The 14,697-nt window shown below is 39.8% G+C and overlaps 1 protein-coding gene across 1 annotated transcript in view; it reads right to left on the bottom strand.

Annotated features, from left to right (window-relative positions):
- Positions 1–14,697, bottom strand: part of TRAPPC11 (trafficking protein particle complex subunit 11) — a 39,358-nt gene extending 24,661 nt beyond the window's left edge. Inside the window, exons 1-9 of the mRNA XM_078597490.1 lie at positions 14,599–14,697; positions 12,409–12,626; positions 11,219–11,388; positions 9,878–9,948; positions 7,398–7,512; positions 6,200–6,299; positions 4,293–4,366; positions 1,736–1,832; positions 382–515 (exon numbers count right to left, since the gene is read on the bottom strand). Of these exons, the coding sequence (XP_078453616.1) occupies positions 382–515; positions 1,736–1,832; positions 4,293–4,366; positions 6,200–6,299; positions 7,398–7,512; positions 9,878–9,948; positions 11,219–11,388; positions 12,409–12,618 (971 nt within the window). The 5' untranslated portion in view covers positions 12,619–12,626; positions 14,599–14,697. The remainder of the gene's footprint in view (positions 1–381; positions 516–1,735; positions 1,833–4,292; positions 4,367–6,199; positions 6,300–7,397; positions 7,513–9,877; positions 9,949–11,218; positions 11,389–12,408; positions 12,627–14,598) is intronic.

The raw sequence follows: 14,697 nt of genomic DNA on the forward strand, positions 1-14,697 counted from the left end.
AAAAATGTGTCGGCATTGAATGAGTAAATGCATAAATTAATGGGCAAGCTTTAAAAATGGTTAGAATTACTTAATTACTGAAGACGAATAAAAAATAATAATACTCATATTCACCAATAACTGCCTGAAAAGGCAACGTTTTTCAGCTAATGGCCCTTTGCAAAATCACCAACTTATGAGCACAAATTGAACCGGAAATGAATGACTGCAATATATATTTCAATACCTGATTATTAGGTGTTGATAATTACTACCTGAAACTGATACCAAAGTCCATGTAGGAGTAAACCAATGAGCAATGATCTCTGAGCTTTGGATAACTGTAGAGGTGTTAATGGACAACTGGATGCACACGTATTGAGAATGCAACTGCGTACGTACTGCTTTGACATCCAAGCAGAGTGCTCGAAGGCCAACTCAGAAGCACCGACTTTTTTCTTGCACAGATCCACATGCTTGCGAAACTGTGCGATGGCATCCAGGGGTGTGTTGTGTTGGAAGGAGAGACGGCAGATCTGCAAGGAAAGGGTCGTGGTGCAAGGCAGCATTAGGAGGTGTGATAAAAATCCGGTGGGATGAAATGTGCACAATCCAATTTGTACATTTCAACAGTTTTCACTCTTGAATTGACAGTGCAAAATTTAACAGTCAACAACCTCAATTAAAGCAATGAATGTCATGTCAATGACAATCCTTTGTGAGCAGTAGTGCCGAGTTCAAAGACGGATTAAATCAATGAAAGTTCAAACAAAAGAAAGTTGATTCTGCTTTACTGTGTGTAATTATTACCAAACCACAGCTCTGAAGTCCAGTGCCTGTAGGAATTATTATAATAGACCTATATTTAGAAATGAATTCAAGGATGTAAGTTTTTTCAATTCTACAGATAGTCAAAAGCTATACACATGCACTCTTAAATTTTTATTTAAAGCTTTCGTGACTGCAGGAATTCATATTCTTGGTTCTTTCGGTAAAGTCACGTAGAAGAGAAATAATAAAATAATAAAAATATGAAACTATAAAATTCTCACGACGTTTCGACTGCAACACAAGCAATCATCGACTGCGACACCTGATGATGATTGTTTGTGTTGCAGTCGAAACGTCGTGAGAATTTTATTGTTTTATATTTTTATAATTTTATTATTTCCCTTCTACGTGACTTTACCGAAAGAACCAAGAATATACATGCACCCTTATAACGCATGTCAGGAGATCACAGATGCCCCATTAGAAATGCCCCGTACCACTGTATGCAGGGATAACACAGAGCCTGTCCCACAGCGCAACGAATTAGAGCACAGAATGCTTGAGAAATGCTGCACATAGAAGCTGTTTGAACAATGCATATAAACAGGATTGAAAATGCGGCATATAAATCAGGCAGAATCTATTTTTTTAAACGAACACGAGATGAAAAAAGGAGGTTGCATCTGAGATGCCATTCAGTGAGATTTCATTTTAACAACCAGTATATTGTGACAGGCTAGGGGTACAGACGTATACAAAATACTACGTAGAACAGATCAACATTGCATGAACTTTAAAAGACACCTCTTAGGAGGCGGTGTGACAAAGTATAATTGATTCATGTCATTGGTGTCTAAGATGTATTGGCGTGTGTGTGTAGAGACAGTATAGGTTTCAGGTAATGTAAAATGTTCCAAGAACATGGTTCACACATGGAATCAGAATGTATGGATCATTTATGTGGTGTTTGGAAAAATAAGAGTACCTTATAGTTAATGAATCCGACAAATGTTTTTATTTCCAGCATATTCGTATCATGCGCTCTCAGTTCATGCACATGGCCATAGGCTGCTCTGTAATGTCTGTCAAGAACACAATACAATTTGTCTTTTTTATTTATACTGAAACAGAACGGACTTGGGAGTAACACTCTTTTTGTTAACAATAAATTTGATCAGCAGATTCTAGATTTCAAGCTTTCGTGACTGCAAGGATTCATATTCTTAGGTTTTTTTCGGTAAAGTCATGTAGGTAAAAAATGTAAATTAATAAAAGTAAAATAAAAATAAAATAAAAATCACGACGTTTCGGAGGCAACACAAGCTTCTGTCTTCAGGTGGAACCGTCACAGCACGATAGCTGTATCAATCGTGCTGTGACGGTGAACGGTGGAACCGTCACAGCACGATAGCTGTATCAACTACTTGATACAGCTATCGTGCTGAAGACGGAAGCTTGTGTTGCCTCCGAAACGTCGTGATTTTTATTTTACTTTTATTAATTTTAATTTTAATTTTTTACCTACGTGACTTTACCGAAAAAACCTAAGAATGAGATCAGCAGAGACACGCATAAAGAGAGATGGTATTTTTTTACGAGCTCCACATATCTAATCCCAGGGGTATGAACACAACATAAAATAAACAATATTTTCATGGAATAAATAGTTATTTGCGGAGAGAACTTGGTAACCATATTTTTTCTTGGCACATTACAAAGTCTGTATATGGCAGCCTCCATAGCAGTGTCTCATGAGATTGCGAGAGATGAAGTTAAGGTTAGGATTTTTTTGGCATTGCAATTCATCATAAATAGCCATGGTCTGTCTAGTGCTGGATGAAGGCCTTGCCATGCTCTCACCATTCCTCATTGCCATGCAATAACACACTCCATAACACTATTATACACGAACTGATCTCATCACTCCAGTTCTGTGGTCGTCATCCAATACCATTCTTGACCGGCAGCCACCATTCATTTTCGCAATGTGTCCTGCCAAACTCCACTTACGTTTATCAAGAGTCAATGTGATGTCTCTGATCTGCAATTGTACCAAAATCCATGTGTTTCTCCATCTCTTGATTGTAATTTCAAGCATGCATCTCTTAATGATTCCTTGCATTCATATCAAGTAATGTTACAGTTTCTTTGCCAGTGTCCATGTTTCTTACATATCACAGCAGGTAACACAAAATTATATTTTTCCAAAAGTGCTCCATTTACTCGAGTTCACCTCTATTTCAGAATGTGTATTTAAACCTGCCTTCCAATTGTATCCCTCCAAAAAGATTGTTTGTTCTGATAAGAAAACTTTCCATTCATATTTTTTGCACATATTTCATCTCCAGCCTAACTTTATAACCTCTCTTGTTACGCTCTAAACTTCTTGTATTTTATTTGCATGAAAAAAGATACAAAAAATTAGTCAATCACTCATGTTTTCTTGTCTTTAAAGATAAAGTGAACGTCAATAAATCAAACTGGCTTCAAAATGTAGACAACTGATATTAGTAAAAGAAAATGGTGATGCCACCACAACTAATAATTTATTTTAAATTATTTTATTTAACATTATTATCCATCATTCATTTATCCAACGTTATAACCAATAGGGAAGTATGTTTTCATGGCATTTACTATGAAAGTAATCCAAGAATGTCTGTGTGTCCCGCACGTGACGTCACTCGACGTCGGCCAGCCCCCCTCATGAATAATCATGAACAGGTGACGTCCTCCACATGGATCCCCCCCTCATTAATAATCATGAGCAGATGACATCACTCCACATCGAACAGCCCCCCTCATTAATAATCATGAAGAGATTACATCTTTGAAATGGACACCCCCCCCCCCCCCCATTAATCATAATTAGCGGGTGACGTCACTCCCCCCTCCTCGGCGTCAACTGACAACCCTCACAACAAAGACAAAACCCTCACGTCACGTGATCTCCGTAACGCTATTAAGACATACAAGTAAAAAGGACGATTTAAAGCTTTCGTGACTGCAGGGATTCATCTTCTTGGTTCTTTCGGTAAAGTCACGTAGAAGGGAAGTAATAAAATAATAAAAATAAAACATAATAAAATTATTCTCACGACGTTTCGGCCACAACGCAAGCAGCAGTCCTCAGGTGAAAACCTGTTTTATTTTTATTATTTTATTACTTCCCTTCTACGTGACTTTACCGAAAGAACCAAGAAGAAGTAAAAAGGACGTCATGATGAAATGATTATAACCTTTCAATGAAATAAGTCTGTGTCACCGCGGCCTTACAAATTGATGCAATGAATATCACGTCGCCATCTGCTTTTCGCTTGCAAGTTTCAGATTTACTGAAATACATCCGTCCTTGGACGGGCAAAATGCGAGTTAACAATACTGGCTCAAGTTGCTTGGTCATAATTTAAATTCAGATGTTGCATGTGTATGACTGTTTTTCCAAATTAAATTCAACTCATTTAAATTCAGCTGTTTTGATATAATAACAAAAACTTTGTTCATGCTACCATTTAAAACACATTTGCATTTAAATCACGTACTTGAGAGCCGTTTGCGTGTCCTGCTTCAGTTCGTTGAAGAAGCCGATCTTAAACTGATGTCTCACAAAGAGAAGCTGCAAATAAAACCGGTAACAATTATAGGAAAACGTAATTTAAACAAAAACACATTTAGACTTTGAACTCCATTTGAGATGTATATTTTTTGCGATACATAAATGTGCATAACATAAAAGTTAGCGTCGGGTACTCCTGCTAGGCAAATCTTATTAGCTCATTATCAAGGAGCTTAAGCTACCTTTGTTGGGAACATATTGTTCCTCACAACTCTACAGGGGTAAAAAAAAAATACTAAATTATCCACATCTCATTCCTTACAAAGCTTAAGTACAAGCCAATGCATGAAGCTGCAATCTACTTTCAATCACTGAAATGAGAATTTCTGAACTTAAATGTTTCTAGTAATGTACATACAAAAATGGAGAAGGCAAACAACCCGATTTTTAATTTGCAGATTCCTCATTATTATAAGAACAACTTTTTTCGCGCACATAGTTTTTGTACTCCTGCTTAAACTATTTTCGTTGAAATTAGTAAGCGTTCATGTTCACATTTTAATTCCTGGACATTTTCCAGTTGTGACATGCGAGTATCATAAATGCAGTGAGCCTTGCTCAGTGGTTATTGTGCACCGTTTGCATTTGGAATGCTGCAAAAGTCTCATTCCGATTGGGGGTTCAGTCAGCAATTTATCCTTCTTGGGTTAATAAAAAAAAAGAGTACCACTTTTGGGGAAGAATTGTACAATTGCTCGTCCCTGCCAAAGGAATGAAAAATGTCCAATGGTGGCTCTAAGCTGTAAAAATTGTAAGCACTGCTTTACGCACGTTCGAGTGGGAAATCATTGACTTTTATGTAACGTGCATATTTGCCATCAAGCAATTTCAACAACAAAATCAATTTTTACTTAAAGCTTTCGTGACTGCAGGGATTCATATTCTTGGTTCTTTCAGTAAAGTCACGTAAAAGGGAAATAAAAAAAATATAAAACAATAAAATTCTCACGACGTTTCAACTGCAACACAAGCAATCATCATCAGGTGTGAAATCCACGGCAAGAAAATTTGAAAAAAGTGCCGTTTTTTTCTCAACGTCAGCACCATGGACAGCGAAAGAACCAAGAATAACAAAATCCATGTTCACTTCTAAACCCGAATTCCTTATTGAAACCCAAAAATATATACATACACAAGTTTCACATGACAGCCCATCACTGGAAGCTGGTTTGTTTATATGAAAAAAACATGAAGATTACATAAATTGCTATGCATATAGCTCATTTAGAGTCCTGTTCAGTACACACTTGAAAATAATATAATTTGAAACCACTCATATCAGGGTAAGCATGTCCTTTGGCACAATGTTCCAAAAAGTACATAGGACTTACTATGCCATGGTACCTCTCTCGAACAGTGTTAGGAATACTGTGCAAGCCAAAATGTTCCAGACTCATTCTCACACACATGCAGGTACAGGGATAGGGTGACGGGTAGGAAGCTTAATTCTCACAGTAGATAATGGTGCATATTCCTGGATTTGCTTGCTCATGCCGCTGCATGCAGAAAGGTATCTCAACGAGAGGGCATTCTACAGAGCTCCTATAGAGGTTATATGGCTGACTCTTCCATGTTGGCTGTGAAAGTATCCACACTTTACCCCACTCCACATGATCTGCTGATTGACTATTTCAATTAATTGGGTAAAAAAAAGTTAATATATTCCAACTATTATTTCAAATGAATCAACAGTTCACCTTATATTAATTTCAACCACTGTGAAGCTGGAGTTACTTGTTGGCTGTTTTACTATGTAATAGTAAAACTTACTATGTAATAGTAAAACTGAAGATGCACCAGATAATCCACACAAGTCAAGCAGTAAAGGCTCACCTGGTGGTTTGTCTTGTTCAAGAACTCCTTGTGGGACTTCACTCGACGCGCTTCCATGTGGTAATAACTCAGAGACAGCTCATAGAAAGCATTCTCCAAACTGTGGGAAGAAAAACAAAAGCAACATTTAGTGTTGCAATGCTCAGACTTTTCTCAACAACAAAACAAGCACACAACACTCAGTATATTAACACCCGCATAGCACATAAAGGAAAGATTCCGCACATTACCGCAACGATGATCGATATAAAACTTTAATAACCCTACAACTAAATCAAGCTACACATTATGTGGTTTAAAAATGTCCAGCTTGGTTACAGCATGTCACAATAGTAATAAATTAATTTCATATGCAGCCTGGCATAAAGTTTCCAAGTACCGAAAGTGAATGGCCAAAGCTTAACGACTCCACTTGTAATGGATAATTGACAGTACAAGACAAGGAGTTGTGTACAATAAAGAAAGATTGGAGCTTCGCAATGTTCCCTCATGAGACGCAAGTCTCTCGTACCACAGACCGAAACGGTACACACCAGATATTATGTTACTGGTGAGTGTGCGCATCATAATGTTAACTTGTACAAGGAAAACAGCTACACACCGAATTGTCTACTGCCATAATTGCCAATTCAGACGCTGTCTTTCCGACAGACCTGTTCTTCACCTGAGGACGGCTGCTTGCGTTGTGGCCGAAACGTCGTGAGAATTATTTTATTATGTTTTATTTGTATTATTTTATTATTTTCCTTCTACATGACTTTACCAAAAGAACCAAGAAGATGAATCCCTGCAGTCACGAAAGCTTTAAATCGAAATTTATTTTCAAATAAATTGGAACATATAAAGGTGGAGCGATGGCAGTGGTTAGCACAGCGATATGTATCTGGTGATGTGAATTCAATTCCCAGCTGCAGCTAACAACAGTGATGACATCTGAACCGATTCTTGACCTCCCAGCCAATTCACCAACCCATGCTGACCACCGAGGTTAAGTATGGTCAGACAACCATCACGATCGAGCAGTGAATTACTATTTATAGTGGCTTATTAATGTATTTTTTATATCTATATAATATAAACTAATAATTAAAGCAGTGGAAATTATTTCGCATAGTAAATTCTGCAATATTATATCACCCTATGCTTTAACATCACTGGCACTGGCTGTGCTTGGGATGCTCTGGCCAACCTCCCTCACCGTATGATATATCCCACCAGGTGGTCTGTGTGTGGCAGCACAAACAGCGATTTGGCCGAGAGCTCACAGGAATTGCAGAGGGCTGCAGCTCTCTCAGCTGCAACCAGGTCTTCCCCTGAGAAAACACAGCTCTTTGTAGGCATCACCATTGCCAGTGACCCTTAAACATCATAAATACTACAAAAACAACAAAACATTTGAGTACTGCAACAAAATATAATAAATCTCTCCAATGTGTTTTATGGTTGTACGGCATGTTGATCAGCGCGATGTCCGGATGTTTTGCTATACATGCTGGGAGCTTCTTCAAGCTCCTGGTAGTTTCTTCAAGCTTCTGAGGGCAAGCTGTTTTATAAAGGTTTTGAGATGGGACGGGGCTAACCTCCCCTGTTCCTGACGACGACCGCTTGTGTTGCGATCGAACCGTCGTGATATTTTCATTATTTTTTATCACTTTATTTTCATTTTTATTATTTTATTGTTATTATTTTTTCTGTCTACGTGACTTTACCAAAAGAACCATAGAATATGAATTCCTGCAGTCACGAAAGTTAAGTCAAAATTTAAGTCAAAATTTCTTCAAGCTTCTAGAAAGTGGAGCACATCAAACAAACGTCAGACAAAATACATTGGAGAGTGATACAACACGACTATAAAAGCCTAAATAGTTCAATAGACTTGCACTTTCCCCCCCCATATTTCCAAGAGTGCAAACTTTAAAAACTTCTGGTCATGTGACAGGTGGTAGCTGAAAACATTTTACACTCAGTGAGCCAGCAGTTTGTTTTATTTAATACACAAAAAGGTATTTGGCTTATAATTTCTGATCGTGGTGTTTTTTTGACTCAATCAATATTTTAACGCTAAATATTTTATTTATAGTTCACATTTATTTAGTTCAGTTGAGAGCAATGAATGCTTGCAATGATTTTGTTTTGCCATTTATTGGTCATTTAGGATGAAACATTTGCTCACCAATTAAAAAATACAATAAAAATGATCTCAATGAAGAAGTTGTATTAAATTATCCGTAGTAAAATTTCCAATATTTTTGTGAAAATGGAAAAACGCATGTGCAAAGTGCAGTGGTCCACTGAACATAATTCCATCAAATAAATGAACATACGGAGTACAGTACACAACTAATCAATGTTGCAGTTTCCATGCTCTCTGAATACATTGAGCCCAAATTATCTAATTTGCATTCGAATACAGGGGAATTATTGTCAAGATATTATGTAAACTTTGCTGGCATGGGAGCAAAGGAAGTGAGTATGAAAACCAATGAGTAATGGGTGAAGTGACTACATAGAATTCTAATGAGACAGTATGATAAACTCCACACCTACGGATTATAAAGAACCATAAAATAACAATAAATGTAATTAAGACACCGACAAAACACTTTGCATCCAAGCCATTAACTGTAAAAAATATATTTGAAGGCAAAATCAGCCGATGGAATGGGAAATAACTTTATCAACTGGTTCCCTGCTGCCTCCTGCATGTGGGAGTTAGCATAGATATTAATAGAAACATTACGGTGATTTACAATCATGCACTCTTTCCTTTATGAATTATAGAAGTGGAAAGCACTGCTGTTATCATTTTATATCACATCAGGGGTTATCGATTTACACAGAAATAAATCTCACATTCTTTATTACACTCCACACTGAGTATGCCCTAAAGTTTACAATGAAACAAACATACCACCATTGACTCAACATTCTATCAACATGGTTTGTCTTATTGTTGTTCTTACTTGTACCTAGTGAATAAGAGAATCCCTATGAAAACAATGTTAGTGATACAAAGGTATAGGTGCAGCCCTGTCTTGGCTTGCTCATGCCACTGCTGGCAGAAGGGTCTCCATTAGAGGACACTCAATAGGGCACCTCTAGAAGATATTTTGCCTCTTCTTCCACACTGGCCAGAGGTTCTTGGAAGAGGTGGAAGTTCCCACACTTTAAATCACCACGTGGGACTTGCTGATCAGCCAACTGTGGTATAGCCATTTAATTGCTGGGTGGAGAGTTGGTAGTTTAAAAAAGTTTCAACTGCTACCAGTGACCTTTGGATTGCAAGTCCAGTCCACCACAACACGACAACAACAGGATCATTTCTATAACTGTAAAAAATGTACATTTAATAAACGCAAAACAGTTGGCTTTGTAAACATGTATCTTGTAATAGTATCCTTCATTTCATCAGCCAAGCCATATCAACAAAGATTCATAATAATTTTAAACAAAATGGGAATAATGTTTCGGTGATTTAACTTAGAATTTTTTTATATACAAGAAATAACACATTTGAAGAGTTACTAAATTAACTTACGCAAGTAAAGGCAAATCATGATATAAATGACATGCTGAAATATTTACATTTGATTCGTGGAACACCTATAGCAACATTAAATTGAATGTCCAGGGATTTATTGAACACAAAATCTCCAGTGAATAACAACACTTCAGTACCTGGAGGAAGAGGTGCCTTCTTTTGTATCAAAACCACCGCGACCTTGGTGTTCCTTCCATGCAGACTTGTTCTGTGTTAAACACAGCGCCGCCACATTTCACTTAACGTTAATAACTTTGACCCCCCGTGTAACCTCACTATATTACAAAGCTAAAAATCCACAGATGAATTTGAAACATTAAGCCAAATAAATTACACCCACACAGCAGCAGTCACAGTTTGATTGCAATGGCTGTTACTGGGTGTACAGTAGCAATTTTTCCGATAATTCTCCAAGGCCTGGATGGATATAAATTGAAGAAAGATATGTTCACAAATTATTTCCTATTCATCACGATGTAGCAAGTGCTTTATGGACCATGTACATCATACATTTAACACATCATCAGGATGACATTGCCAGTAATGTAATTTTCTACACTTAAAAAGTCTAGTAGTGTTTAAAAATATATGATTTTAAAACGGTGCAATGAATGATTCAGTGTGTGAGAAAGCACGCAATAAACCAAAATGGCACAATGCACATTATAAGTGCTGAAGAAAGACGTATTTTATTTCAATTTCTTTAATCTGTTACCTGTTCTAATCATTACATATACAATAAATATTATATAAAATAAAATTAAGATACTGCTTTGGAAATGTTGCACACGTACAATATTATTTTTTACCAGTCATCCTAAATATCACAGCCTAATATGAATATATATATAAAATTGGCTTGCTCTTTTTGCATGTTTTATTTATTTTGGCCTATAGCAACACTGTTTTTTTGTTATATCTCATAGCCAGACACTCAGCCACTTATAAATCCATTATGTACATTAAAAAATATCATAAATGCCAAAAGTGGTGTTTTCCTTAGGAGTGCTCATGAAGCACATGCAGTGATGAATACCTATAAGTAGTGAGCTTGTTGATCTCAGCCAAGTCCCTCATTGGCCACATATTTTATCTCCAACACCATATTTTCAATGACTGAAATATTTTCATCTCTAAACAAAAAAGGTTTGTAGAAAATGTCCAAAAGGGAGATATATATGACACAAACTGCGTAGGTATCATATATATTAAAATACACACATTTCAAACCGTTTTGGATTAAATGTGAGTTAAATCCTCCCAATGCATTTCAGTGAAAGGGATTGTTTGACCATACTTCACCAGGCTGGTCAATGCCAGTTGGTAAAGAAGGCTCCCAGTACCGGTTCAGATATCACTCACCACCGGTATTAGCCATGGCTGGGAATCAAATTAGGCTGCCGTATTCATAGCGCTGTGCACTAACCACTGTGCCACCACTCAACCCCCAAAAGTTGTTCTAACAGAAAATAACATACCTGACAATTTCCACACGGGTGGCACACTCCGACTGCTTCTCCTTCCACTGAGCATCATCCCAGTCGAGCTCAAAGAAGATGACAGTTACAGCTGGCACAAGGTTCAAATGTTTGTGCATCCAGCCACTTTTGAGAATGCCTTTTGGGATGTACCACTCATAAGAAGTGCGCTGCCAACAACCAGAGACAACAACTTGGTTATTACAATACATGAGGTGTGCATTCGTAAATAAATATTTTTCATTTATAAAAAAAAATCTCATTGTACCAGATTTTTTCAATTTAACTTTTTAGCAGCGTTTATGAAAATAAAACAATGAAAAACTGAAATTCACAGAAATAATAAAACAACGATATATAGCCGTAAATAAAAAAGAACAAAACCATTTGTTACTTCACACATCTATTACGAATCAAAACAGCTATGCACCAACATACACTGTACAAAATTCCACGATGACTTCCTTCCCCCCGTGTCAAGAGCAGCATTAGGTGGATGGAAGCAGAGGAAGTTCTACTTCGACCGGACATGTTATGCAAAAAGGTTTTTATTAGTAAACATTTTTTTAATTTATAATAAAAAAATATTTAAGTAAAAATTAAAGATTTAAGAATTACGCAAAAACAAATTTAAATAGAGCTACATACTTTTATTGCCAAAAGGACATTTACGAGAATATGATCCGAGAAATAATGAGAATATTGTGGTCGAGTGTTATTGGCGAGGGGACTACCACACATACTACTTTGTCAATAGAAATGCTGTTGAGAAGCACAGAACTGCCTAGGATGATGCAATACAAACAAGAAAAAGCTCTGACATTGCACATAAATAAATTAAAACACATAGTCGTTGTGTTTTGGGCTGTCAGGCACAAGTTTGAAGATTCATTAGAGAAAAAAAACACTTGAAATGTACTGTCAAGCGAGTCAATATAGAACTCGTGCCGTCTTTGTGATATCACGCCAGATATTTTATTACTCAAAAGTAGTGATATCCCAAGAGCACTATAATGGAGCACCTCACTGCGATGTTAAAGCATGTCTCAAATTAAAATAAAAGCTTCAAACTCATGTCGGAAATCCCAAGATGCGCACAGTCTGGATGTATATACAAAATTCAAGATAAATATTTTGCGCGAGATCTTTTTTGACCAGCGCTCGATGGCCGATAAGCCACCACCACCAACCTTGCTGCGGCACTTGGGGTACTCATGATCTCCGGCCAGCACCTTGAAGGAGATTGGTACACGTTCGCCACGCCGGTTCGCACTGAAGGCGTCCCAGATGGCGCGGTGGATAGCGTTGTAGACCACGTCCAGCCCCGTGAGCGCCACGAATGTCATGGGGCGGCAGCATAACTCGGGCGGCAGCTCCCACTCACTGCCTGGGACCGGCATGGCTGCAACTGACACAGTAGAAAGACATGTGCCCACGTGAAAAGGAGAAGCTGATTATCTATTTTTGATGCAAGGAGAACCTCACCTGATAGGAGCGCCGGCCGAATCAGTGTGGACTTGCAGTGTAGATTAGTGGTGTGGCTGGGTGAGTGAGTGTGGGCTGACAGTGTAGATGAGTGGTGTGGCTGGATGGGTGAGTGAGGGCTGACAGTGTAGATGAGTGGTGTGGCTGGGTGGGTGTGGGCTGGCAGTGTAGATGGGTGGTGTGGCTGGGTGGGTGAGTGTGGGCTGGCAGTGTAGATGAGTGGTGTGGCTGGCTGGGTGAGTGTGGGCTGACAGTGTAGATGGGTGGTGTGGCTGGCTGGGTGAGTTTGGGCTGGTAGTGTAGATGGGTGGTGTGGCTGGCTGGGTGAGTGTGGGCTGGAAGTGTAGATGGGAGCTGTGGCTGGCTGGGTGAGTGTGGACTGGCAGTGTAGATGGGTAGTGTGGCTGTCTGGGTGAGTGTGGGCTGGCAGTGTAGGTGGGTGGTGTGGCTGGCTGGCTGGGTGAGTGTGGGCTGGCAGTGTAGATGGGTGGTGTGGCTGACTGGGTGAGTGTGGGCTGACAGTGTAGATGGGAGTTGTGGCTGACTGGGTGAGCGTGGGCTGGCAGTGTAGATGGGAGCTGTGGCTGGCTGGGTAAGTGTGGGCTGGCAGTGTAGATGGGTGGTGTGGCAGGGTGGGTGAGTGTGGGCTGGAAGTGTAGATGGGAGGTGTGGCTGGCTGGGTAAGTGTGGGCTGGCAGTGTAGATGGGTGGTGTGGCAGGGTGGGTGAGCGTGGGCTGGAAGTGTAGATGGGAGGTGTGGCTGGCTGGGTAAGTGTGGGCTGGCAGTGTAGATGGGAGCTGTGGCTGGCTGGGTGAGTGTGGGCTGACAGTGTAGATGGGTGGTGTGGCTAGCTGGGTGAGTGTGGGCTGGCAGTGTAGATGGGTGGTGTGGCTGGCTGGGTGAGTGTGGGCTAGCAGTGTAGATGAGTGGTGTGCTGGCTGGGTCAGTGTGGGCTGACAGTGTAGATGGGTGGTGTGGCTGGCTTGGTCAGTGTGGACTGGCATTGAAACATACGTGGGATCTCCCTTCAAACTCAATTTACACTTCCACATTCATATGACAGGATCTGCTTGTCTCTGTGGATGGAAATATTCCATATTGCCATGTCAGGGTCTCTAGTTCATCGAAAACGCATTCGATGTTGATGCCATTGAAACAGGGAAAGCTACATAAACAACAGCGAGTAATGGCCCTTCCTAGGCCAGTATAATTAACGTTTCAATCAAAATGGTGACAACGGCAGTAATAGAGCCTGTGTTAGTTCAACACGTAGTCGGCTTTCGCGACCAATATCATCCATAATACAGTTTGTTTTGGGTTAGATCGCGTAAACATATAAATGTGTCGTTAAACTCGCCACCACCCGACACAGCCAATTAGTAAGGTGTTATCATGTAAACAGAACGTGCCAATTCGTCACTAGTACAGCAACACCGGTGTGTCAGGAGACCAAACCCACAACATTTACAATCAAGAGTACGGATCTTCCGCCAGCAAATACAACCGGCATCACCAGGCGGACAACGAAATTTGTGGGGAAATCCGCCCGTCATCTTGTGTCGGTATCATGCTTCAGAGCTAACAATGGTGACGATACAACGGCAACGAGCGTAGTTTGTTTCTAAAGCAAGCAGTCAGGCACGACTGTCGCGAACAATCGACATCATCCGCGAGTTGCAGAGTGCGAGAGACAAGAGCGCATCGAACGCCGCATCACAACACAGCCTGGGGCCTTCCACAACTCCCCCCAGTGAACCTGGGCCCCACACGCTGTCCCAGCCTGCAGGGTTCGCTCTCCTCGTTGTCGTTGCCGGCAGCGTCTGCTGCCAGCGATCGTGGTTTGTCCGCCCCTGACTTAACGCGACTCAAAAGCAAAGGCGAAACTGAAGCTCACCCTAGGCACTTGCAGGGTCCCCTTTCTCCTCCTCCTCCTCCACGTCTCGTCTCACTCCCTCCTCCTCCTTCTTCTTCTTCCGTGTCCGGTGACGTAAAG

Source organism: Lampetra planeri, chromosome 9 (genome assembly GCF_965212315.1).
Source record: "Lampetra planeri chromosome 9, kcLamPlan1.2.h2, whole genome shotgun sequence".
In the NCBI taxonomy this organism is placed as follows: domain Eukaryota; kingdom Metazoa; phylum Chordata; class Hyperoartia; order Petromyzontiformes; family Petromyzontidae; genus Lampetra; species Lampetra planeri.